The sequence below is a fragment of the Oncorhynchus keta genome, unplaced genomic scaffold (assembly GCF_023373465.1).
Source record: "Oncorhynchus keta strain PuntledgeMale-10-30-2019 unplaced genomic scaffold, Oket_V2 Un_contig_1599_pilon_pilon, whole genome shotgun sequence".
Lineage (NCBI taxonomy): Eukaryota > Metazoa > Chordata > Actinopteri > Salmoniformes > Salmonidae > Oncorhynchus > Oncorhynchus keta.
Window position 1 is genome coordinate 616,784 of NW_026279648.1, and position 27,568 is coordinate 644,351.

Genomic DNA, 27,568 nt, shown 5'->3' on the forward strand with positions numbered 1-27,568 from the left:
TACAGACACAGAGAGAGCGAGAGAGAGTGAGGTTTAGGGCATGGTGATGTCGATACTATACAGCCAACTTCACACACACCTTAGCCCAGCGTGTCCTCTCCTCTGAGGTGAGAGCGGCGACACCATCTCCCGCTGGCTCCCCTTCACAACACTGCTTCACATGGGTCAGCTGCCTACACATACACACACACACACACACACACACACACACACACACACACACACACACACACACACACACACACACACACACACAAAGGCACATAAATACTTGCAAATATATGCAGATACACACAAATATACCTAAATATCCACCGGCCAGAATACCTGAGCAGCTCTGGAGGGGTAAGAATGTGTCCGTCACACACTGCATTAAATGAGAAGAAACGCCCCTTACACATCACCACCACGTGGGAGGGGCATGGACCCTCGCTCTCTACAACACACATAGAAAAAACATCAATACATACAGCACCAGTCAAAAGTTTGGACACACCTACTCATTCCAGGGTTTTACTTTATTCTTACAATTTTCTACATTGTAGAATAATAGTAAAGACATCAAAACTACGTGATAACACATATGGAATCATGCAGTAACCAAAAAAGTGTTAAACAAATCAACCTATATTTTATATTTGAGATTCTTCAAAGTAGCCACTGTCACGCCCTGACCTTAGAGAGCCGTTTATTCTCTATTTTGGTTAGTTCAGGGAGTGACTAGGGTGGGTACTCTAGTTTATGTTATTTCTATGTTGACCTGGTATGGTTCCCAATTAGAGGCAGCTATCTATCGTTGTCTCTGATTGGGGATCATATTTAGGCAGCCTTTTCCCACCTGTTGTTTTGTGGGACCTTGATTTTGTGTAGTGCCTGTGAACACTGCATTTACTTCACGTTTCGTTTGTTCGGTATTGTTTTTGGTGAGTTTAATTTATTAAAACATGTTGAACTCTATGCACGCTGCGCCTTGGTACAGTTATTCTGACAACGATCGTGACAGCCACTCTTTGCCTTGATGGCAGTTTTGCACACTCTTGGCATTCTCTCAACCAGCTTCACCTGGAATGCTTATCCAACGTTTTTTAAAGAAGTTCCCACATATGCTGAGCACTTGTTGGCTGCTTTTCCTTCACTCTGCGGTCCAACAGATCCCAAACCATCTCATTTGGGTTAGGTCGGGTGATTGTGGAGGCCAGGTCATCTGATGCAGCACTCCATCACTCTCCTTATTCAAATAGCCCTTATTTGGGGTCATTGTCCTTTTGAAAAACAAATTATAGTCAAACCAGATGGGATGGCGTATCGATGCAGAATGCTGTGGTAGCCATGCTGGTTAAGTGTGCCTTGAATTCTAAATAAATCTCGAGTGTCACCAGCATAGCACCCCCACACAATCACACCTCGTCCTCCATGCTTCATGGTGGGAACCCCACATGCAGAGATCATCTGTTCACCTTATCTCCATGTCACAAAGACACAACGTTTGGAACCAAAAATCTCAAATCTGGCCTCATCAGACCAAAGGACAGATTTTCACTGTCCATTGCTCGTATTTCTCTGCCCAAGCAAGTCTCTTCTTATTATTGGTGTCCTTTAGTAGTGGTTTATTTGCAGCAATTCGACCATGAAGACCTGATTCAGACAGTCTCATCTGAACAGTTGATGTTGAGAAGTGTCTGTTACTTGAACTCTGTGAAGCACTTATTTGGGCTGCATTTTCTGAGGCTGGTAAATCTAATGAACTTATCCTCTGCAGCAGAGGTAACTCTGGTTCTTAATTTCCTGTGGCGGTCCTCATGAGCCAGTTTCATCATAGCACTTGATGGTTTTTGTGACTGCACTTGAAGAAACGTTCAACGTTCTTGAAATGTTCCAGATTGACTGACCTTCATGTCTTAAAGTAATCAATACACACATCCACACACACACACACACACACCTAAATAAATAACAGAGTACTACCCACAAAAACAAACAACAAACATCATATTGCATGGGGGTGGGGCACATACCTGTCTTAAAGTAGTTGATGATGGTATCCTTGGTGACTCCAGGAACTTTACATGTACAGAACAGCATTCTGAACTGGTCCATATCCAACACCACATTACCAGCTTTATGAGGGTCCAGCCTCTCCCTGTCGGGGACCGCACAGTCAGAGAGTGTGTACTGAACGTGTGTGTTTAGGGACACCGTCCAACTAAATGCTTAGTTGCAGGTTCCTTCTCGACAACGGAACAACAATAAGAAATCAAATATAATAATAGAAACATAAAGTAACTGGCTCAGTAGAATAGAATAAACATTTTAAACAACTATAATACAGGAAGACTATAGTTAAATAAAAACACGTGTTTTGGGGAAGGGGGGGATTGGAGGGCAAGTGTTTAAATTGTGCATTATGTCGCAATCGGAAGAGTCTGGTAGCAGTAGTTGTGATGTGTGTGTAACCTTAATACATATACACGGAGTGTACAAAACATTAGGAACACCTTCCTAATATTGTGTTACATGCCCTTTTGCCCTCAAAACAGCCTCAATTCGTTGAAGCATGGACTCTACAAGGTGTCGAAAGCGTTCCACAGGGATGCTGGCCTATGTTGACTCCCAGTTCAAAAAGCACTTAAATATTTTATCTAAGCCCATTCAACCTCTGAATGACACACACAAACAATCCATGTCTCAATTATGTCAAGGTTTAAAATCATTCTTTAACCTGTCTCCTCCCCTTCATATACACTGATTGAAGTGGATTTAACAGGTGACATCAATAAGTGATTATAGCTTTCACCTGGATTCACCTGGTCAGTCTATGTCATGGAAGAACCATGTTTTGTACACTCAATGTGAGTAGCTTACGTGCGAAGCAGGTCCCAGTACTGGAGAGTGTGCCACATGCTTATGCTGGTCCTCTGTAGCTGTACTCCCTCTGTAGGGGGCCAGCAGTGCTCTAGATAGGGTGCAGGACCTCCGAAGTTCACATTCAACTGGGAGGGGTAACGTAATTCCAGATAGGCTGCATCCAACCACCAGTCCTCCAACTGCAGGAAAACACACAGAATAAAGATGAAACAACGCAGGGAGACACCATAAAGATTCCCTTTCACAGTTGCTCAGGGTCGAGCATGGTGTGTGACCAGTTCCCACATGTTCTAGCTGTGCAGTGTGTTGAGTGTAGAGATCGACTGATTAATCGGAATGGCTGATTAATTAGGGCCGATTTCAAGTTTTCATAACAATCGGTAATCGGCATTTTTGGACACTGATTATGGCAGATTACATTGCACTCCACGAGGAGACTGCGTGGCAGGCTGACTACCTGCTATGCGAGTGCAGCAAGGAGCCAAGGTAAGGTGCTAGCTAGCATTAAACTTATCTTATAAAAAAAACATCAATCTTAACGTAAACACTAGTTAACTACACATGGTTGATGATATGACTAGTTTATCTAGATTGTCCTGCGTTGCATATAATCAATGCGGCCTGTTAATTTATCATTGAATCACAGCCTACTTCGCCAAACAGGTGATTTAACAAGCGCATTCGCGGCAGCGTAGCCTAGTGGTTAGAGCGTTGGACTAGTAACCGGAAGCCCGAGCTGACAAGGTACAAATCTGTCGTTCTGCCCCTGAACAGGCAGTTAACCCACTGTTCCTAGGCCGTCATTGAAAATAAGAATATGTTCTTAACTGACTTGCCTAGTTAAATAAAGGTTAAAGGTTAAGGTTAAAATTAATACACAAGTATATATTTTAAACCTGCATATTTAGTTAATATTGCCTGCTAACATTAATTTATTTTAACTAGGGAAATTGTGTCACTTCTCTTGCGTTCTGTGCAACAGAGTCAGGGTATATGCAGCAGTTTGGGCCGCCTGGCTCGTTGCGAACTGTGTGAAGACCATTTCTTCCTAACAAAGACAGCCAACTTCGCCAAACGGGGGATGAATAACAAAAGCGCATTTGTGAAAAAAGCACAATCGTTGCACGAATGTACCTAACGATAAACACCAACGCCTTTCTTAAAATCAATACACAGAAGTATATAGTTAAAATAAATTAATGTTAGCAGGCAGTATTAACTAGTCAAATTGTGTCACTTCTCTTGCGTTCATTGCACGCAGAGTCAGGGTATATGCAACAGTTTGGCCGCCTGGCTCGTTGCGAACTAATTTGCCAGAATTTTACATAATTATGAAATAACATTTAAGGTTGTGCAATGTAACAGCAATATTTAGACTTATGGATGCCACCCGTTAGATAAAATACGGAATGGTTCCGTATTTCACTGAAAGAATTGACAATATTAATGACCTAAGGCTCGTATTTCTGTGTGTTATTATATTATAATTAAGTCTATGATTTGATAGTGCCGTCTGACTGAGCGGTAGTAGGCAGGAGCAAGCTCGTAGGCATTCATTCAAACAATGCTTCAAGCATTGCGAAGTGTTGTTTATGACTTCAAGCCTATCAACTCCCGAGATTTGGCTGGCAATACTAAAGTACCTATTAGAACATCCAATAGTCAAATGTATATGAAATACAAATGGTATAGAGAGAAATAGAGAACTAGTCCTATAATAACTACAACCTAAAACTTCTTACCTGGGAATATTGAAGACTCATGTTAAAAGGAACCAACAGCTTTCATATGTTCTCATGTTCTGAGCAAGGAACTTAAACGTTAGCTTTTTTTACATGGCACATATTGCACTTTTTCTTTCTTCTCCAACACTTTGTTTTTGCATTATTTAATTAAACCAAATTAAACGTTTAATTATTTATTTGAGACTAAATAGATTTTATTGATGTATTATATTAAGTTAAAATAAAAGTGTTCATTGTTCATTCAGTATTGTTGTAATTCTCATTATTACAAATATATATATATATATAAATATTGTATCGTTTTTTTGGGGGTCCTCCAATAATCGGTATCGGCGTTGAAAAATCATAATCGGTCGACCTCTAGTTGAGTGTGTGTACCCAGTTCCTGCGTGTCCTGGCTCTCTGCAGTAGTTTTTGGTGCAGGTCTTTGCCGATGCCCTCTCCAAACCTCTTCACTACGGCTACAGTCACCTGGTACTCCTCCTCTGTAGCAAACGGCCGCACTGGAAAATACACACAGACATTTCAGTAACTAGACACATTTTCATCCAGGGTCCATGCTAATGGCGCTTCTCTGTCTCACATGCAGCTGGCATCTCACCTGCATCCAGGTACTTGGCGAGGCTCCCCTCTAGAGACGGTACAGGGAGAGGAGGCAGGCTATGCTGGTACTGGAACGTCCGCTCAGTGGGGAACTCTGACACCTGGTTGGTCATGTTACCTACAGCACCAAAACACCTGGTTAGCCATGTTGTCACCTACAATAATAAAACACCTGGTTAGCCATGTTGTCACCTACAATACCAAAACACCTGGTTAGCCATGTTGTCACCTACAATACCAAAACACCTGGTTAGCCATGTTGTCACCTACAATACCAAAACACCTGGTTAGCCATGTTGTCACCTACAATACCAAAACACCTGGTTAGCCATGTTGTCACCTACAATACCAAAACACCTGGTTAGCCATGTTGTCACCTACATCCAGAACGCCGCAACCCGTCTGGTGTTCAACCTTCCCAAGTTCTCTCACGTCACCCCGCTCCTCCGCTCTCTCCACTGGCTTCCAGTTGAAGCTCGCATCCGCTACAAGACCATGGTGCTCGCCTACGGAGCTGTGAGGGAACGGCACCTCAGTACCTCCAGGCTCTGATCAGGCCCTACACCCAAACAAGGGCACTGCGTTCATCCACCTCTGGCCTGCTCGCCTCCCTACCACTGAGGAAGTACAGTTCCCGCTCAGCCCAGTCAAAACTGTTCGCTGCTCTGGCTTAGTCAATCACCATGTTGTAAGTAAGGGTAAGTAATCCTTCTCACCCCCTTCCCCCACCTCCCCCAACAAGGGTGTATGCTCTTGTAATCTGCCTACAAATGACCCTACACCCAAACAGGGCACTGCGTTCATCCACCTCTGGCCTGCTCGCCTCCCTACCACTCAGTTGCTCCAGCCCAGTCAAAACTGTTCGCTGCTCGCCCCCAATGGTGGGACAGCCAGGACAGCGGAGTCAATCACCACCTTCCGGAGACACCTGAAACCCCACCTCTTCAAGGAATACCTAGGATAGGGGTAAGGGTAAGTAATCCTTCTCACCCCCCTTCTCCCCCAACAAGATTTAGATGCAAGTGGCTGTTCCACTGGTTGTCATAAGGTGTATGCACCAATTTGTAAGTCGCTCTGGATAAGAGCGTCTGCTAAATGACTTAAATGTAATGTAAATGTAAAACACCTGGTTAGCCATGTTGTCATCTACAATACCAAAACACCTGGTTAGCCATGTTGTCACCTACAATACCAAAACACCTGGTTGGTCATGTTACCTACAGCACCAAAACACCTGGTTAGCCATGTTGTCACCTACAATACCAAAACACCTGGTTAGCCATGTCAACTACAATACCAAAACACCTGGTTAGCCATGTTGTCACCTACAATACCAAAACACCTGGTTAGCCATGTCAACTACAATACCAAAACACCTGGTTAGCCATGTCATCACCTACAATACCAAAACACCTGGTTAGCCATGTTGTCACCTACAATACCAAAACACCTGGTTAGCCATGTTGTCACCTACACCACCAAAACACTTGGTTAGCCTTGTTGTCACCTACATTACCAAAACACCCGGTTAGCCATAGACCTACTGTCCCCTAGCCTGGTAGACTCTAGGAATCCAAGTGTGGACTGGGCAATCCTCCACTTTCGTCTAACTTTTAGATTTAAAAAAATATATATCTTGGATCTTGGACCATGCTAACTGTACGGGAGAGTGGGGTAAGTTGAGACATTTTTCAAGGGAAATAGTATTCTTTCTAAAAAAATATATATTTCAGGATGTTGTGTATCCCTGGAAATAATCAGAATTAATGTAAACAGTTTTGAAAACATAGTTTGTCACACAAGAAGTGGTCTCTTGGCACCACATACCATGGGGTAAGTTGAGCTGCAGGACAGGGTGAATTAAATTAAGCGCCTTCAAATTTCTGTACTGAATGAAGTAACACCACTACCTTATAAAACCATATCTATCTTTATTTTCTAAACACATCTTTTTTTTAAAGCTTTTAATTACTTTAAGCACATTTTTAAGTGGCAAAATTTTACTTTTTGGGCAACTTATACAAATTGAATGTGAGTTCTGTCATTCTCATTCAAAGCAAGTCTAAGAAGCAGTAGATATGTTCTAACGTAGGAGACTCTGCTAGCTAGCCAACAGCTAACAGCTAGCCAACGTCTACTGAATAGAACTCAACAACCCGGTCGCATTCACAGGTAGTATCACATTTTCATTTCATTACAGTACAACGGTTTGATTTGTTTGATCGTAGCTAGCTACATAGCTAGCTACATAGCCGTCTTTGTTTCAAAGATAATTGTGTAGTCTAGAGCGATTTCCTAGGTTAGCTAGCCAGCTATTGTCGTTCTTTTAACTCAACGTAACGTAAACAACACTGCTAGCTAGCCAGCTAGCCCCGAATAGCAGCACTGTAGAAATTATTACACTCAACGGAACGACTTGATTAGTGTAGTGTCAACAACGCAGCTACTGCCAGCTAGCCTACTTTAGCAGTACTGTATCATTTTAATCATTTTAGTCAATAAGATTCTTGCTACGTAAGCCTAACTTTCTGAACATTCGAGACGTGTAGTCCGCTTGTCATTCAATTTCCTTGCATTAGCGTAGCCTTTTCTGTAGCCTGTCAACTATGTGTCTGTCTATCCCTGTTCTCTCCTCTCTGCACAGACCATACAAACGCTCCACACCGCGTGGCCGCGACCACCCTAACCTGGTGGTCCCAGCGCGTACGACCCACGTGGAGTTCCAGGTCTCTGGTAGCCTCTGGAACTGCCAATCTGCGGCCAACAAGGCAGAGTTCATCTCAGCCTATGCCTCCCTCCAGTCCCTTGACTTCTTGGCACTGACGGAAACATGGATCACCACAGATAACACTGCTACTCCTACTGCTCTCTCCTCGTCCGCCCACGTGTTCTCGCACACCCCGAGAGCTTCTGGTCAGCGGGGTGGTGGCACCGGGATCCTCATCTCTCCCAAGTGGTCTTTCTCTCTTTCTCCCCTTACCCATCTGTCTATTGCCTCCTTTGAATTCCATGCTGTCACAGTTACCAGCCCTTTCAAGCTTAACATCCTTATCATTTATCGCCCTCCAGGTTCCCTCGGAGAGTTCATCAATGAGCTTGATGCCTTGATAAGCTCCTTTCCTGAGGACGGCTCACCTCTCACAGTTCTGGGCGACTTTAACCTCCCCACGTCTACCTTTGACTCATTCCTCTCTGCCTCCTTCTTTCCACTCCTCTCCTCTTTTGACCTCACCCTCTCACCTTCTCCCCCTACTCACAAGGCAGGCAATACGCTTGACCTCATCTTTACTAGATGCTGTTCTTCCACTAACCTCATTGCAACTCCCCTCCAAGTCTCCGACCACTACCTTGTATCCTTTTCCCTCTCGCTCTCATCCAACACTTCCCACACTGCCCCTACTCGGATGGTATCGCGCCGTCCCAACCTTCGCTCTCTCTCCCCGCTACTCTCTCCTCTTCCATCCTATCTTCTCTTCCCTCTGCTCAAACTTTCTCCAACCTATCTCCTGATTCTGCCTCCTCAACCCTCCTCTCCTCCCTTACTGCATCCTTTGACTCCCTATGTCCCCTATCCTCCAGGCCGGCTCGGTCCTCCCCTCCCGCTCCGTGGCTCGACGACTCATTGCGAGCTCACAGAACAGGGCTCCGGGCAGCCGAGGCGGAAATGGAGGAAAACTCGCCTCCCCTGCGGACCTGGCATCCTTTCACTCCCTCCTCTCTACATTTTCCTCCTCTGTCTCTGCTGCTAAAGCCACTTTCTACCATTCTAAGTTCCAAGCATCTGCCTCTAACCCTAGGAAGCTCTTTGCCACCTTCTCCTCCCTCCTGAATCCTCCCCCCTCCCTCCTCCCTCTCTGCAGATGACTTCGTCAACCATTTTGAAAAGAAGGTCGATGACATCCGATCCTCGTTTGCTAAGTCAAACGACACCGCTGGTTCTGCTCACACTGCCCTACCCTATGCTCTGACCTCTTTCTCCCTCTCTCTCCAGATGAAATCTCGCGTCTTGTGACGGCCGGCCGCCCAACAACCTGCCCGCTTGACCCTATCCCCTCCTCTCTTCTCCAGACCATTTCCGGAGACCTTCTCCCTTACCTCACCTCGCTCATCAACTCATCCCTGACCGCTGGCTACGTCCCTCCCGTCTTCAAGAGAGCGAGAGTTGCACCCCTTCTGAAAAAACCTACACTCGATCCCTCCGATGTCAACAACTACAGACCAGTATCCCTTCTCTCTTTTCTCTCCAAAACTCTTGAGCGTGCCGTCCTTGGCCAGCTCTACCGCTATCTCTCTCAGAATGACCTTCTTGATCCAAATCAGTCAGGTTTCAAGACTAGTCATTCAACTGAGACTGCTCTTCTCTGTATCACGGAGGCGCTCCGCACTGCTAAAGCTAACTCTCTCTCCTCTGCTCTCATCCTTCTAGACCTATCGGCTGCCTTCGATACTGTGAACCATCAGATCCTCCTCTCCACCCTCTCCGAGTTGGGCATCTCCGGCGCGGCCCACGCTTGGATTGCGTCCTACCTGACAGGTCGCTCCTACCAGGTGGCGTGGCGAGAATCTGTCTCCTCACCACGCGCTCTCACCACTGGTGTCCCCCAGGGCTCTGTTCTAGGCCCTCTCTTATTCTCGCTATACACCAAGTCACTTGGCTCTGTCATAACCTCACATGGTCTCTCCTATCATTGCTATGCAGACGACACACAATTAATCTTCTCCTTTCCCCCTTCTGATGACCAGGTGGCGAATCGCATCTCTGCATGTCTGGCAGACATATCAGTGTGGATGACGGATCACCACCTCAAGCTGAACCTCAGCAAGACGGAGCTCCTCTTCCTCCCGGGGAAGGACTGCCCGTTCCATGATCTCGCCATCACGGTTGACAACTCCATTGTGTCCTCCTCCCAGAGCGCTAAGAACCTTGGCGTGATCCTGGACAACACCCTGACGTTCTCAACTAACATCAAGGCGGTGTCCCGTTCCTGTAGGTTCATGCTCTACAACATCCGCAGAGTACGACCCTGCCTCACACAGGAAGCGGCGCAGGTCCTAATCCAGGCACTTGTCATCTCCCGTCTTGATTACTGCAACTCGCTGTTGGCTGGGCTCCCTGCCTGTGCCATTAAACCCCTACAACTCATCCAGAACGCCGCAGCCCGTCTGGTGTTCAACCTTCCCAAGTTCTCTCACGTCACCCCGCTCCTCCGCTCTCTCCACTGGCTTCCAGTTGAAGCTCGCATCCGCTACAAGACCATGGTGCTCGCCTACGGAGCTGTGAGGGGAACGGCACCTCAGTACCTCCAGGCTCTGATCAGGCCCTACACCCAAACAAGGGCACTGCGTTCATCCACCTCTGGCCTGCTCGCCTCCCTACCACTGAGGAAGTACAGTTCCCGCTCAGCCCAGTCAAAACTGTTCGCTGCTCTGGCCCCCAATGGTGGAACAAACTCCCTCACGACGCCAGGACAGCGGAGTCAATCACCACCTTCCGGAGACACCTGAAACCCCACCTCTTCAAGGAATACCTAGGATAGGGTAAGTAAGGGTAGGTAATCCTTCTCCCCCCCCAACAAGATTTAGATGCAAGTGGCTGTTCCACTGGTTGTCATAAGGTGTATGCACCAATTTGTAAGTCGCTCTGGATAAGAGCGTCTGCTAAATGACTTAAATGTAAATGTAAATGTATGTGAGCTATTTCTATGCTTCCCATTCTTAAGTTTAGTTGTTGCGTCTTTTACCTTCGGTTTTGTACACCAGCTTCAAACAGCTGAAAATACAATATTTTGGTTATTGAAAATATTTCACAGTGGTTTAGATGGTACATTGATTCTCTATACCCGACACGCTCAACTCTGGACCTCGAAGCCAGTTCCACTGCATTTTTTCGGTGCAAGATGGCGTCGACAGATGGTCGCCTCGCTTCGAGTCCTTAGGAAACTATGCAGCATTTTGTTTTTTGAATGTATTATAAGCATTTCGCTACACTCGCATTAACATCTGCATGTGACCAATAAAATTTGATTTGATCAAGGACTGATTTTTATAATACATGTATCACTAGCCACTTTAAACTATGCCACTTTATGTTTATATACCCTACATTACTCATCTCATATGTATATACTGTACTCTATACCATCTCCTGCATTTTGCCTATGCCGTTCTGTACCATCACTCAGTCATATATCTTTATGTACATATTCTTTATCCCTTTACACTTGTGTGTATACGGTAGTAGTTGTGGAATTGTTAGGTTAGATTACTCGTTGGTTATTACTGCATTGTCGGAACTAGAAGCACAAGAATTTCACTACATTCGCATTAACATCTGCTAACCATGTGTATGTGACAAATAACATTTGATTTGATTTGATCTAGCCCTGGGACATCAGGTGGGTGCAATTCATTATCAGGTAGAACAGAAAACCAGTAGGCTCCAGATCTTGTAGGGTAAGAGTTGAATACCACTGCTCTACATACTGAGTACACAAAACATTAGGAACACCTTCTTAATATTGAGTTGCACCCCATATTTGCCCTCAGAAGAGCTTCACTTCATTGAGGAATGGACTCCACAAGGTGTCGAAAGCATTCAACAGAGTTGCTGGCCCATATTGACTCCAATGCTTTGTCAAGTTGACTGGACGTGCTTTTGGGTAGTGGACCACTGTTGATACAGACGGGAAACTGTTGAGCGTTAAAAACCCAGCAGCGTTGCAGTTCTTTTTTGTATATTTTTTTATTTTACCCTCTTTTTCGATATTGTCTCAAAGCTGCAACTTTCCAACAGGCTCCGGAGAGGCGAAGGTGGAGTCATGCGTTCTCCAAAACATCACCTGCCTAAAATCACTCCTTAACCAATGTGTGGGGGAAACACTGTTCAACTGGCAACCGGTGTCGGCCCGCAGACACCCGACCCACCACAAGGAGTCGCTAGAGCGCGATGAGACAAGTAAAGCCCCACCGGCCAAACCCTCCCCTAACCCGGACGACGCTGGGCCAATTGTGCACCGTCCTATGGGACTCCCGGTCACGGCCGGTTGTGGCACAGCCCAGGAATGAACTCGGGTCTGTAGTAACGCCTCAGACCGCTGCGCCACTTGGGAAGCCCTGGTGTTGCAGTTCTTGACACACTCAAACCGGTGCACCTGGCATCTACTACCATACCCCATTCAAAGGCCATTAAATATTTTGTCTTTATTATTCGTTACAATATTTTGTTGAGGTTTAGGGTTTAGTGAATGATTTGTCCCAAATACAATTTTTAGTTTTTTAAATATTTAGGACTAACTTATTCCTTGCCACCCATTCTTAAACTAACTGCAGCTCTTTGTTAAGTGTTGCAGTCATTTCAGTCACTGTAGTAGCTGACATGTATAAGGGAAAGGGGGATACCTAGTCAGTTGTACAACTGAATGCACACAACTGAAATGTGTCTTCCGCATTTAAAGCAACCCTTTTGAATCTGAGATGCGCAGGGGGCTGCCTTAAATCAACATCCGGGGAACAGTGCTTTGCTGCTGCTTTGCTCAGGGGCAGAATGACAGATTTTTACCTTGTCAGCTCGGGATTAGATCCAGCAACCTTCCGGTTACTGGCCCAACACTCTAACCACTAGACACACTGGCATGTCGTTGGTAAAGATTGAAAAAGTAAGGGGCCTAGACAGCTGCCCTGGATAATCCCTGATTCTACCTGGATTATGTTGGAGAGGACTACACCCTCGGCGTTCGGTTATCCACATTACAGCATGGGGTGTAAAGCCATAACACATTTTTCCAGAAGCAGACTATGATCAATAACGTCAAAAGCCGCACTAAAGTCTAACAAAACAGTCCCCACAAACTTTTTATCATACATGTATCACAGCCAATCATCAGTCATGTGCTGTGTTTCCCAATAAGCATGCTGAAAGTCTGTTGTCAATTTGTTTACTGTAAAATAGTCTTGTATCTGGTCAAACACTGTAAAAATCCTGTCCCTTTAAGAACTCAGTGATGACATTACAAGCTGTGATAGTTCATTACCAAGTGCAGCTGGCAACCTACTGCTGTGAACACAAATTTCAGTTTTGGACATTATTTTCTTTCTGGACAATTTATTCATCACTGTGCGTGAAAACCAAAACTGTAAGTAATGTATATGTTTTCGCCTTGTTTTACTGACGAAGTTGTCAATAGTTAAAGAATATTTTTGTAATTATTACAGCATTATGGGTCTCGTTTTTATGCTAGCTATCTAACATTCTTAGCTACATTTTGTTAGCTGGTTAGTCTGATGTTGCTAGCCACTTGTATTTTTCTTTCAGTCATTGGTTTAGTATAACAGATGAGAGCTGGATATCTTGTTCGTTATTGCTAAATTAATGTACATTATCTTAGTATTGATGCCATTGTATTCATATTTATTATTTTCAGATCACATCGTGTATGGGATAAATGGACAATTAATTGGATAATTCCAGCTGAGTGACTTAGCACAGAATTGCAAAAATTGTTAATCTCCAATCAACATCAAAGAACCCTAAACTGAGGAACTGTCTTTTTCACCGTGTGACGGCCCTGAATTTTTCTGAACCGTCTCAGTGCAGCTCCTTCCAATAGGGCGCTTTCCCTTTAATTCCCAATTAAATAGCCAGCATCAGCTGCACGAAAGTGGGGTTGTGATGGAGACGTGCATGAGGATGTGTTCAACCCTCAGTTCCGAAGCTTCTCTATTCCGTTTGTTTTGTTGCCGTTAAACGTGTGTTTTGTAGCCTAAGAGAGTTTACCCAGGATCGGATCCACTCTTTGCGTCCCTGGACTACACCTCTCCGTTCTTCGTGGCCTTTCTCCGCGGGAGATCTATTGGCGGATTGGATTGTCTGACTGACCGACTGACTACCACCTTTTTGTATACGGTATTTCATTTGTTTGGATGTGATGTATACTGTGATTTGTGTAGTTAGTGGTAGTTGAGGACTTAATTAAGAGTTGATCCGCTTTAAGGTTCTGTGGTAAAGTAATTGTTATATTGATTGTATGTTTAATACTGGGTTTACGCTACACGGAACGAACGGACAAACATCGCGTGACAAAAGTCACTTGAGTTCACTGAACTCCTTTACCGGGCAGGACTCTTTTTAGGCCCGAGGTACAGGACATTTCTGGAGGAACCAGAACTCATTGTGATATTATTATATATGTGTAATCATTGTTGTTGCTAATACAACCCACGCAACAGAATATAATTGTTTTTGAAGTTCTTTTCAATGTTTTAAGGGTTTATGAAAAGTTTATTTCCATCCTGACTTTTACATACGTCCTTTGTATTGGTGTAGACTTGACGGACCAGATGGGACTCATTCCCACCAAACTAAAAGGAGAAACTAATGTTTTCTCTGGTAGGCACTGGTAGGCAAAAACAATACAATTGTTGCTAGCAGCACAGTTAGTCACTCATGTTGCAATTGTGGTGGGAACCATGGAATGCCCAACAAGGGTGAAAGAGAATGAGGTGTCTGAAGTCAGGGCTATCCAGAGCATTTCATATGCAGCGACTGTTAAAAGGTTTGAGGGTTCGAATGGTGCTCCTGAAGAGTCCATGGTGGTGGATAGGCCTTCAATGAAGGCTGCAGGGGTTTCCTTTCAACAGCAGGACCCAGATATGTTAAAGGTTAAGAAGGTGGACTTTGTGGCCTTTATAGCATCAGGCGGTGGCCCGTTCCTGTAGGTTCATGCTCTACAACATCCGTAGAGTACGACCCTGCCTCACACAGGAAGCGGCGCAGGTCCTAATCCAGGCACTTGTCATCTCCCGTCTGGATTACTGCAACTCGCTGTTGGCTGGGCTCCCTGCCTGTGCCATTAAACCCCTACAACTCATCCAGAACGCCGCAGCCCGTCTGGTGTTCAACCTTCCCAAGTTCTCTCATCGTCACCCCGCTCCTCCGCTCTCTCCACTGGCTTCCAGTTGAAGCTCGCATCCGCTACAAGACCATGGTGCTTGCCTACGGAGCTGTGAGGGGAACGGCACCTCAGTACCTCCAGGCTCTGATCAGGCCCTACACCCAAACAAGGGCACTGCGTTCATCCACCTCTGGCCTGCTCACCTCCCTACCACTGAGGAAGTACAGTTCCCGCCTCAGCCCAGTCAAAACTGTTCGCTGCCCTGGCCCCCCAATGGTGGAACAAACTCCCTCACGACGCCAGGACAGCGGAGTCAATCACCACCTTCCGGAGACACCTGAAACCCCACCTCTTTAAGGAATACCTAGGATAGGATAAAGTAATCCTTCTCACCCCCCCTTAAAAGATTTAGATGCACTATTGTAAAGTGGCTGTTCCACTCGATGTCATAAGGTGAATGCACCAATTTGTAAGTCGCTCTGGATAAGAGCGTCTGCTAAATGACTTAAATGTAAATGTATAGCCAATGTTGATTAATCGCACAGCCGAGGTGGAGAGGAAGTCCAGGAAAGTAGATATCACTGTCGTTGCGGTGGAGACTTCGTGTGGGGGAGTTGCATGGAGTATTGTCACAAGCCTTACTTCCCTCTCAGGTCATCGAGCCTGAGAAGGGAGATATTCAGATTCGAAGGAAGGGATATTGGTTTTGTCAATGTTTTTTTGATTGTTTCATTTTGGGGTGGATTAAGTTAGTTTTTCCTATCACTTATGGGTAGTATTTTTACCTTGTTTTTCTCAACCCTGTCCAGTTGGTGGCGGTAATACATATTTTTGGGTTGTAGTCTGCCATAAAACCCACAGAAGAATAAGAAGAATTTACAGAAACTAAACACCATACCCAAACTGGACGTGCGTCCGCTATCGATGGGCATTCCGGCTCTTTTAGGCTCGGCTCACCACGCTTTAAGGTTCTGTGGTAAAGTAATTGTTATATTGATTGTATGTTTAATACTGGGTTTACGCTACACGGAACGAACGGACAAACATCGCGTGACAAAAGTCACTTGAGTTCACTGAACTCCTTTACCGGGCAGGACTCTTTTTAGGCCCGAGGTACAGGACATTTCTGGAGGAACCAGAACTCATTGTGATATTATTATATATGTGTGTAATCATTGTTGTTGCTAATACAACCCACGCAACAGAATATAATTGTTTTTGAAGTTCTTTTCAATGTTTTAAGGGTTTATGAAAAGTTTATTTCCATCCTGACTTTTACATACGTCCTTTGTATTGGTGTAGACTTGACGGACCAGATGGGACTCATTCCCACCCAAACTAAAAGGAGAAACTAATGTTTTCTCTGGTAGGCACAACCTACCTGGCACCCTATAAATAATAACCTCAAGTCAAAACCGTTACAACCGTTTCTCTAATAAGAGTACAATCTCCATAACACTAACCTACTCAATCAATGTATACCTTCCAGAGGCATCAACCTCTAATTCGAAAACAACAAAAAATCTCAAAGTGTACTAAGGGTTGGTAACAGGCTGATTGGTCAGCTATTTGACCCAGTAAAGGGGGCTTTAGTATTTTTGGGAAGCAGAATGATTTTTGCTTTGTGGAATTCAAAATGACAATGCTTGACTGCGTTTGTTGTTGGCATGTCATGCCTAAGTTTGCTAACTACTTTAACTACTTTAATACTAAAAAGTATTAAAGTAGTTGGCAATATTTGATTCAATGAATGATGAATGCTGAGTTTGCATTTTTATAGAACAATCCTTAAATTATTTACTTTGATTTAGATACAAGCATCATGAAACCTCCCCAAAAATGTATGACTTGATAAAATTCCAGTTTTTTGGACCTAACGTTAACTTCCTTACAACTTTTTCCATATTTGGTCAAATTATACATGTTTATGGTTTCCTACCTACCCCTTTGGATCAATGTACCCCAATCTCCCCTACTACAGTACAGTCATTATCTACAAAGATAGTTGTAGAATTTGTAGCTGGGCAATTCCATTGTAACGGAATTACTGTGAGACTCAGGTTTTTCACTTTAAAATGTATGCCAAACAAAACCCATTGATTTCAAAGTTTAACAAACCATACAACCAAATCAGAGTATCAGAGTAATTCCACATAAACATGTAATTGCCCAGCTAGCTAGACTCGCAGGCCAGATGCAACTTTTATTATTGGAGATCAAATTCCATCTTTTCCGAGGCGGCGCAGCCTTGTACCAATCGCATTAATAAGCACGTTTATAGCACAATTGCTCAGCAATTGATTACCATACAAATCCTGGATAGATAACCATATGATGAAACATAGCTAGCAAGTCAGTTCTACTTACTGCAGAAACAAGTGCACTAGCTAGCTATAAAATAGTTGGCCCCTTGCATTGTTTTCACGGCTCGAATGTAGGTCCGTTTCAGTTTGCAGTCCGATCGAAGCAGCTTAATCCCACAAACATGACAAGCAAACTCACCGTAGAATTTTGTGATATTCTGCAAATTCCGATATGTGAATAGTTGTTTACGCTCGTCCATTCAAAATAAAAATAATGTTGCGGCTATTTTTTAGACTAGACTGCAGAGGAAGGCGCTTGCGGTAGTTTGTGTTGTTGCTCCGCTCGTGGGGTATGCAGCGCTTCTCATCACCTTTCACCCAGTAAGTGGTCAAGGCTAGAAAGGCTACAGCTTTTGTCAAAAGTGTATTTATTTTGTCATTTTAGCTAACTCTGACCTTTTTCCAAATCTTAACCTAATTATCCAAACGTGCTACGTTAATTATCCTAACATGCTGTGTAAATTATTCTAACCTGCTACGAAAAGTCAAATTTGACAAAAGCTGTATCCCATCTAGTCATCCCCAGTTAGCGGGCTGCCAACACCCGGAAGAGTGGAGTGGTAATATTATTACACGTGACTTGGCTTTATTAATTCTTCATGGATATCTATTGTGAGACTGCTAAAACACTCCTCTTAAAATAGTTGTTTGTTCTTTACACGAGGCCAGATGTGCATGCATTCTTGTACGGTTGCACTTTTTAGATGGTGCATTGTCAGCATTAGATCCTGGTGCATTACCTGCCATGACAGTGTATATGAAACATCACACAAACTGTGATCAGTGATGATCAAGGCACCATACAGATTACAGAAACAGCATCATTTTAAGGCTGCGTTACACATTTAATGCGCAATGGGTTGTACCATAACTGTGTATTAGTACTAAACAAATTATTATATTAATAAATATATATATCTCAAAACAAGCACATAAAGGCTTCATCATTCATAAAGGTTACGTTAACTGACTGACATTATCTCATAAAATACAACATATTAGATCTCCTAATCCAACATTTCGGTGTATATTCAAAAACCCCATTCTTTCCCTATTAGAAATGGCCAACAAAGCAAAGACAGAAAATGCTAACTAACTTCTGTTTTTAAGGACTACAAGCTGGCTAGCTCTGCTGGATTTCCAGCAAAGTTGCTCATTGGTTGTTGAAAATAACATAAATATTTTCTGTGACAACATTTGAAGCCTTGAAAATAGAATTTGAATTATAGTCTAAAACAGTCTAAAACAAACATTTACCTGTTAGCTAAGTTGTTGTATTTTAAAGCTTAAAGCCAGACTCAATAAGTCTCATTTACATCATTTGTGATTATGGAGTTCATAAATACATTTTGACTATCTACACCTATTTTTTGAGCACTCTCGTTTGAGTGTGCCAGAGTGAAGAATAACTGATGAATTTACAAAGGCACAACACCCGTTGAATATGACAGGTGTCAGTAAAGGTTGGCAAAAAAAAACAATACAATTGTTGCTAGCAGCACAGTTAGTCACTCATGTTGCAATTGTGGTGGGAACCATGGAATGCCCAACAAGGGTGAAAGAGAATGAGGTGTCTGAAGTCAGGGCTATCCAGAGCATTTCATATGCAGCGACTGTTAAAAGGTTTGAGGGTTCGAATGGTGCTCCTGAAGAGTCCATGGTGGTGGATAGGCCTTCAATGAAGGCTGCAGGGGTTTCCTTTCAACAGCAGGACCCAGATATGTTAAAGGTTAAGAAGGTGGACTTTGTGGCCTTTATAGCATCAAGGCGGTGGCCCGTTCCTGTAGGTTCATGCTCTACAACATCCGTAGAGTACGACCCTGCCTCACACAGGAAGCGGCGCAGGTCCTAATCCAGGCACTTGTCATCTCCCGTCTGGATTACTGCAACTCGCTGTTGGCTGGGCTCCCTGCCTGTGCCATTAAACCCCTACAACTCATCCAGAACGCCGCAGCCCGTCTGGTGTTCAACCTTCCCAAGTTCTCTCACGTCACCCCGCTCCTCCGCTCTCTCCACTGGCTTCCAGTTGAAGCTCGCATCCGCTACAAGACCATGGTGCTTGCCTACGGAGCTGTGAGGGGGAACGGCACCTCAGTACCTCCAGGCTCTGATCAGGCCCTACACCCAAACAAGGGCACTGCGTTCATCCACCTCTGGCCTGCTCACCTCCCTACCACTGAGGAAGTACAGTTCCCGCTCAGCCCAGTCAAAACTGTTCGCTGCCCTGGCCCCCAATGGTGGAACAAACTCCCTCACGACGCCAGGACAGCGGAGTCAATCACCACCTTCCGGAGACACCTGAAACCCCACCTCTTTAAGGAATACTTAGGATAGGATAAAGTAATCCTTCTCACCCCCCTTAAAAGATTTAGATGCACTATTGTAAAGTGGCTGTTCCACTCGATGTCATAAGGTGAATGCACCAATTTGTAAGTCGCTCTGGATAAGAGCGTCTGCTAAATGACTTAAATGTAAATGTATAGCCAATGTTGATTAATCGCACAGCCGAGGTGGAGAGGAAGTCCAGGAAAGTAGATATCACTGTCGTTGCGGTGGAGACTTCGTGTGGGGAGTTGCATGGAGTATTGTCACAAGCCTTACTTCCCTCTCAGGTCATCGAGCCTGAGAAGGGAGATATTCAGATTCGAAGGAAGGGATATTGGTTTTGTCAATGTTTTTTTGATTGTTTCATTTTGGGGTGGATTAAGTTAGTTTTTCCTATCACTTATGGGTAGTATTTTTACCTTGTTTTTCTCAACCCTGTCCAGTTGGTGGCGGTAATACATATTTTTGGGTTGTAGTCTGCCATAAAACCCACAGAAGAATAAGAAGAATTTACAGAAACTAAACACCATACCCAAACTGGACGTGCGTCCGCTATCGATGGGCATTCCGGCTCTTTTAGGCTCGGCTCACCAAAAAGAGCCTGCTCTTTAAACTCCCAAACGGCTCTTTAAAAAAAATATGTTTTGTAGTTTTTCAAGTCAAACCGTTTACGATAGATTGACTATGATTGGTGTTAAAACAGTTCTAATTAAATTATTAAATTAATTCATACTCTACCTTAACCACAATCTATTTAAAAATGCATTGGTTTGTTATGAAAAAGAATGCTATTAAACATTTGCATTTAAAGTATAACTTTTTAATATATATAAACAAAGTGCATATTAATCTAACCATTCAAAATGAATACAATCTGAACAGCATATTAGAATATTGCACCGAAGAAAAAGAAATAACAATGTCCAACACTGCAGCATCCCACTTAAAACATTAAACTGGTCCCTATTTTCTCTCTCTTCTTTATTGCCATGTTATAACCAGCAGCACCATATTTAGCTTTTATGAGAGATTTGCATTCAGAAATGCAAACTGCCTCACTTTCGAGGGGCTGTTGCGGTTTCTTCTCTCAGTAATTATTTGTCCCGTTTTCGAGAAGACCCTCTCAGAGGGAACGGATGTGGCCACTATGCAGAGTCTCCCTGTCATGACTTTAGATAGCCGTGGGTAGACAGAGGCCTTGTTCTTCCACCAGCTCAGAAGATCTGCACATCTTTGGAGGAGGGGCTCCTCCATATAAGACCGGACCTCCATTATGGCATCTGCTGAGGGATTCCTTCGTGCTGCATCCCCAGTTACTCTCTCGTCAAACAGCATCCAAACAGCAGACGTTTGTGGCACTACTGCTGGTGCTTCTGCTCCATCTGATCCCTCTTCTTCCTGTTGCCCTGGTGCCTGAGCCAGCTGACTGCTGGGGCTGTCCCTCCCTGCTGCTGAGGTTATTCTTTGAAGAGCCGCATCAATCGCTCTGGCATTTCCGAAGGCTAACTTCTTATTTTTATTTATTTTATTTATTTCACCTTTATTTAACCAGGTAGGCAAGTTGAGAACAAGTTCTCATTTACAATTCCGACCTGGCCAAGATAAAGCAAAGCAGTTCGACAGATACAACGACACAGAGTTACACATGGAGTAAAACAAACATACAGTCAATAATACAGTATAAACAAGTCTATATACAATGTGAGCAAATGAGGTGAGAAGGGAGGTAAAGGCAAAAAAGGCCATGTTGGCAAAGTAAATACAATATAGCAAGTAAAACACTGGAATGGTAGTTTTGCAATGGAAGAATGTGCAAAATAGAAATAAAAATAATGGGGTGCAAAGGAGCAAAATTAATTAATGAATTAAATACAGTTGGGAAAGGTAGTTGTTTGGGCTAAATTATAGGTGGGCTATGTACAGGTGCAGTAATCTGTGAGCTGCTCTGACAGTTGGTGCTTAAAGCTAGTGAGGGAGATAAGTGTTTCCAGTTTCAGAGATTTTTGTAGTTCGTTCCAATCATTGGCAGCAGAGAACTGGAAGGAGAGGCGGCCAAAGAAAGAATTGGTTTTGGGGGTGACTAGAGAGATATACCTGCTGGAGCGTGTGCTACAGGTGGAAGATGCTATGGTGACCAGCGAGCTGAGATAAGGGGGGACTTTACCTAGCAGGGTCTTGTAGATGACATGGAGCCAGTGGGTTTGGCGATGAGTATGAAGCGAAGGCCAGCCAACGAGAGCGTGCAGGTCGCAATGGTGGGTAGTATATGGGGCTTTGGTGACAAAACGGATTGCACTGTGATAGACTGCATCCAATTTGTTGAGTATGGTATTGGAGGCTATTTTGTAAATGACATCGCCAAAGTCGAGGATTGGTAGGATGGTCAGTTTTACAAGGGTATGTTTGGCAGCATGAGTGAAGGATGCTTTGTTGCGAAATAGGAAGCCAATTCTAGATTTAACTTTGGATTGGAGATGTTTGATATGGGTCTGGAAGGAGAGTTTACAGTCTAACCAGACACCTAAGTATTTGTAGTTGTCCACGTATTCTAAGTCAGAGCCGTCCAGAGTAGTGATGTTTGACAGGCGGGTAGGTGCAGGTCGCGATCGGTTGAAGAGCATGCATTTAGTTTCACTTGTATTTAAGAGCAATTGGAGGCCACGGAAGGAGAGTTGTATGGCATTGAAGCTTGCCTGGAGGGTTGTTAACACAGTGTCCAAAGAAGGGCCGGAAGTATACAGAATGGTGTCGTCTGCGTAGAGGTGGAGACTCACCAGCAGCAAGAGCGACCTCATTGATGTATACAGAGAAGAGAGTCGGTCCAAGAATTTAACCATGTGGCACCCCCATAGAGACTGCCAGAGGTCCGGACAGCAGACCCTCCGATTTGACACACTGAACACTGAGAAGTAGTTGGTGAACCAGGCGAGGCAATCATTTGAAAAACCAAGGCTGTCGAGTCTGCCGATGAGGATGTGGTGATTGACAGAGTCGAAAGCCTTGGCCAGATCAATGAATACGGCTGCACAGTAATGTTTCTTATCGATGGCGGTTAAGATATCGTTTAGGACCTTGAGCGTGGCTGAGGTGCACCCATGACCAGCTCTGAAACCAGATTGCATAGCAGAGAAGGTATAGTGAGATTCGAAATGGTCGGTAATCTGTTTGTTGACTTGGCTTTCAAAGAGCTTAGAAAGGCATGGTAGGATAGATATAGGTCTGTAGCAGTTTGGGTCAAGAGTGTCCCCCCCTTTGAAGAGGGGGATGACCGCAGCTGCTTTCCAATCTTTGGGAATCTCAGACGACACGAAAGAGAGGTTGAACAGGCTAGTAATAGGGGTGGCAACAATTTCGGCAGATAATTTTAGAAAGAAAGGGTCCAGATTGTCTAGCCCGGCTGATTTGTAGGGTTCCAGATTTTGCAGCTCTTTCAGAACATCAGCTGAATGGATTTGGGAGAAGGAGAAATGGGGAAGGCTTGGGCGTGCAGTTGGGGGTGCAGTGCTGTTGACCGGGGTAGGAGTAGCCAGGTGGAAAGCATGGCCAGCCGTAGAAAAATGCTTATTGAAATTCTCAATTATGGTGGATTTATCAGTGGTGACAGTGTTTCCTATCTTCAGTGCAGTGGGCAGCTGGGAGGAGGTGTTCTTATTCTCCATGGACTTTACAGTGTCCCAGAACTTTTTTGAGTTAGTGTTGCAGGAAGCAAATTTCTGCTTGAAAAAGCGAGCCTTGGCTTTTCTAACTGCCTGTGTATAATGGTTTCTAGCTTCCCTGAACAGCTGCATATCACGTGGGCTGTTCGATGCGAATGCAGAACGCCATAGGATGTTTTTGTGTTGGTTAAGGGCAGTCAGGTCTGGGGAGAACCAAGGGCTATATCTGTTCCTGGTTCTAAATTTCTTGAATGGGGCATGTTTATTTAAGATGGTTAGGAAGGCATTTTTTTAAATATCCAGGCATCCTCTACTGACGGGATGAGATCAATATCCTTCCAGGATACCCCGGCCAGGTCGATTAGAAAGGCATGCTCGCTGAAGTGTTTCAGGGAGCGTTTTACAGTGATGAGTGGAGGTTGTTTGACCGCTGACCCATTACGGATGCAGGCAATGAGGCAGTGATCGCTGAGATCTTGGTTGAATACAGCAGAGGTGTATTTAGAGGGGAAGTTGGTTAGGATGATATCTATGAGGGTTCCCGTGTTTAAGGCTTTGGGGCGGTACCTGGTAGGTTCATTGATAATTTGTGTGAGATTGAGGGCATCAAGTTTATATTCTAGGATGGCTGGGGTGTTAAGCATGTTCCAGTTTAGGTCGCCTAGCAGCACGAGCTCTGAAGATAGATGGGGGGCAATCAGTTCACAAATTATGTCCAGAGCACAGCTGGGGGCAGAGGGTGGTCTATAGCAGGCGGCAACGGTGAGAGACTTGTTTTTAGAGAGGTGGATTTTTAAAAGTAGAAGTTCAAATTGTTTGGGTACAGACCTGGATAGTAGGACAGAACTCTGCAGGCTATATTTGCAGTAGATTGCAACACCGCCCCCTTTGGCAGTTCTATCTTGTCTGAAAATGTTGTAGTTTGGAATTAACATTTCTGAATTTTTGGTGGTCTTCCTAAGCCAGGATTCAGACACAGCTAGAACATCCGGGTTGGCAGAGTGTGCTAAAGCAGTGAATAGAACAAACTTAGGGAGGAGGCTTCTAATGTTAACATGCATGAAACCAAGGCTATTACGGTTACAGAAGTTGTCAAAAGAGAGCGCCTGGGGAATAGGAGTGGAGCTAGGCACTGCAGGGCCTGGATTCACCTCTACATCGCCAGAGGAACATAGGAGGAGTAGAATAAGGGTGCGGCTAAAAGCAATAAGAATTGGTCATCTAGAACGTCTGGAACAGAGAGTAAAAGGAGGTTTCTGGGGGCGATAAAATAGCATCAATGTATAATGTACAGACAAAGGTATGGTAGGATGTGAATACAGTGGAGGTAAACCTAGGTATTGAGTGATGAAGAGGGAGATATTGTCTCTAGAAAAATCATTGAAACCAGGAGATGTCATTGCATGTGTGGGTGGTGGAACTAATAGGTTGGATAAGGTATAGTGAGCAGGACTAGACGCTCTACAGTGAAATAAGCCAATAAACACTAACCAGAACAGCAATGGACAAGACATATTGACATTAAGGAGAGGCATGCATAGTCGAGTGATCAAAAGGGTCCAGTGAGTGGAGAGGTTGGTTGGGGGTCACGGCGATTTAGACAGCTAGCCAGGCCATCGGTAGCAAGCTAGCATAGGATGGAGGTCTGTTGTTAGCCACCTCTTGCGTTCCGTCAGTAGATTAGTGGGGTTCCGTGTGGTAGAGGGGATTAATCCAAATCACACAACAACAACAAAAATAAAAACAATAGATATAGTTATAGAGGCCCAAGAAGAAACATAATAATAATAAAAATAAATAAATTGTCCGATTGTCTATTCAGATAGCAGCCGGTAAGACAGCTAACGGTTAGCAGGCCACAGATGGGCGTTCAGGTAACGTCGCGACGGAGGAGCCAGCCGGATCTCCTTCGGATAGATAACGTCGGCAGTCCAGTTGTGAAGGCCCGGTGGGGCTCCGCGTAGGCAGTAAAACGGGTCCGGATAGGTGACTGCAGCCCAGGAGTGATTGATGGAGCTGGCTAGCTCCGGAATAATTGATGTTTGCTCCGGAATCGACGAAAGCCGATAGTCACACGGATAGCAGCTAGCTAGCTGTGAGATCCGGGTATGAATGTCCAGAGAGCAGTTGAAATCCAGGGACATGGAGAGAAAAATTGGTCCGGTATGTTCCGTTCCGAGTCGCGCTGCGCCGTACAAAACTGCCGATAGATTTTCGAGCTAAAGGATAGCTGATGACCACAAACCGTGGTTAGCTGAATACTAATGATTTGCCAGTAAAGAAGCTAACTAGCTTCTGAACTAGCTTCTGATTAGCTTCTGGATTCGCTTCTGGGATAGCATCTGGCTAGCTCCTGGCTAGCTTCTGGCTAGTTTCTGGCTAGCTTCTTGGAGTTTCTGGCTAGCTTCTTGGAGGATTACAGATTTGAGGTAAATAATACTTTTTTATAAATATAAATTGGTGAGGCGGGTTGCAGGAGAGTGTTTTGAAGATGAGCTGATGGAAAATAAAAATAAAATGTATGTGAAAAAAGTTGTATATATATATATATATACAGGACACGACAAGACAAGGACAAAAGACGTCTGAACTGCTATGCCATCTTGGCTATGTCATCTTAAACCTGGGGTCAAGTGCAGTGGTTTCTGATAGCACGTGATTATATTCCATTCTGTGGAACTTTCTGTCCATTGATGAACATAAGGTGTCCATCAACTCTGTCACATGTCCTATGGTTACATTTGCTTCTCTCTGGTGGCTGGCTGTGATTCGCTGCAGACCTTTACACATGAGTATAATTTTTGAGGCTGTCGCATAGCTGAAAAGAGAGAACAGTAACTTATTAGTTCAGGTTTATGTTTTGTCTACTGATACTACATTGTCTTTTACTGCTCATATACATACAGTGGGGAGAACAAGTATTTGATACACTGCCGATTTTGCAGGTTTTCCTACTTACAAAGCATGTAGAGGTCTGTAATTTTTATCATTGTTACACTTCAAATGTGAGAGACGGATCGGCTAACTCGATCGACTATGAAAAGCCAACTGACATTTACTCCTGAGGTGTTGACCTGTTGCACTCTCTGCAACCACTGTGATTATTATTTGACCTTGCTGGTCATCTATGAACATTTGAACATCTTGGCCATGTACTGTTATAATCTCCACCCGGCACAGCCAGAAGAGGAATGGCCACCCCTCAGAGCCTGGTTCGTCTCTAGGTTTCTTCCTAGGTTCCTGCCTTTCTAGGGAGTTTTTCCTAGCCACTGTGCTTCTACATCTGCATTGCTTGCTGTTTGGGGTTTTAAAGAAGGCCAGTTTTATTCCTTCTTTAGTTAGGACAACAGTTTTCAGCTGTGCTAACAGAATTGCAAAAGGGTTTTCTAATGATCAACAAGTCTTTTAAAAGGATAAACTTGGATTATCAACAGTTTCCAGCTACAATAGTCATTTACAACATTAACGATGTGTACACTGTATTTTAATTTTTTTATACTTTGTTTTTATTGTAGGAACACAAAGAGAGTACAAATAAAGTCACATTTTCTTTTACAAATACAAATATCTGGCAGTTACAGTGCACTTCATACCTTCATCATCATATCATCATATTAGTTACATTGACATCTTTGAATTAGATCTTTTCCAAGTACGAAACCCAGTTTTCCCAGTATTCTTGACCTCTCTCGTGTTGAGTTCTTAAAGCAAAGGTCATATGCTCCATGTGGTGTATTTCTTCTACAATGTCTATCCATTGTGTCACTGTGGGAGGGTCTTTTTGTAGCCATTTCCTAGTGATAGCCTTTTTACTGGCTGCCAGTAAGACCTTCAAGAGGTACTTTTCTCTATTATGTAAGTTATCAGGTATTTCACCCAAGTACAAAGAAATGAATGTTTGTTCTATGTCAAATCACATTATTTTTCCAATGTTAGATCTTATTTCTCCCCAGTATGTTTTGATTGCAGGACAAGTCCAAAAGATGTGAGATTGGTCCACCCTCAATAGACCGCATTCTCTCCAACAAGGGTGTAGGGAGCCAGTCTGTTTTAATTTCAGTTTAGGTGTTATGAAGAAACGTATAACATTCTTCCAACAAGGGTTTAGGGAGCCAGTCTGT

The 27,568-nt window shown here is 44.0% G+C and overlaps 2 protein-coding genes across 4 annotated transcripts in view; one reads left to right on the top strand and one right to left on the bottom strand.

The window, feature by feature from the left end:
• The window catches only part of LOC118376271 (peroxisomal carnitine O-octanoyltransferase-like), a 28,012-nt gene extending 10,026 nt beyond the window's left edge, over nucleotides 1-17,986 (bottom strand). The window contains exons 1-7 of one of the 3 annotated variants that reach the window (XM_052502696.1): nucleotides 17,606-17,986; nucleotides 5,212-5,368; nucleotides 4,989-5,113; nucleotides 2,863-3,044; nucleotides 2,016-2,140; nucleotides 328-436; nucleotides 80-173 (exon numbers count right to left, since the gene is read on the bottom strand). In XM_052502696.1, coding sequence (XP_052358656.1) covers nucleotides 80-173; nucleotides 328-436; nucleotides 2,016-2,140; nucleotides 2,863-3,044; nucleotides 4,989-5,113; nucleotides 5,212-5,326 — 750 coding nt within the window. In that variant the 5' untranslated portion in view covers nucleotides 5,327-5,368; nucleotides 17,606-17,986. The other 2 variants (XM_052502695.1, XM_052502697.1) reach the window with 2 other exon arrangements.
• Nucleotides 13,327-27,568, top strand: part of LOC118376269 (ribonuclease P protein subunit p38-like) — a 55,282-nt gene continuing 41,040 nt past the window's right edge. The window contains exon 1 of the mRNA XM_052502700.1: nucleotides 13,327-13,345. The gene's annotated coding sequence lies outside the window, so the exon portion shown is untranslated. The remainder of the gene's footprint in view (nucleotides 13,346-27,568) is intronic.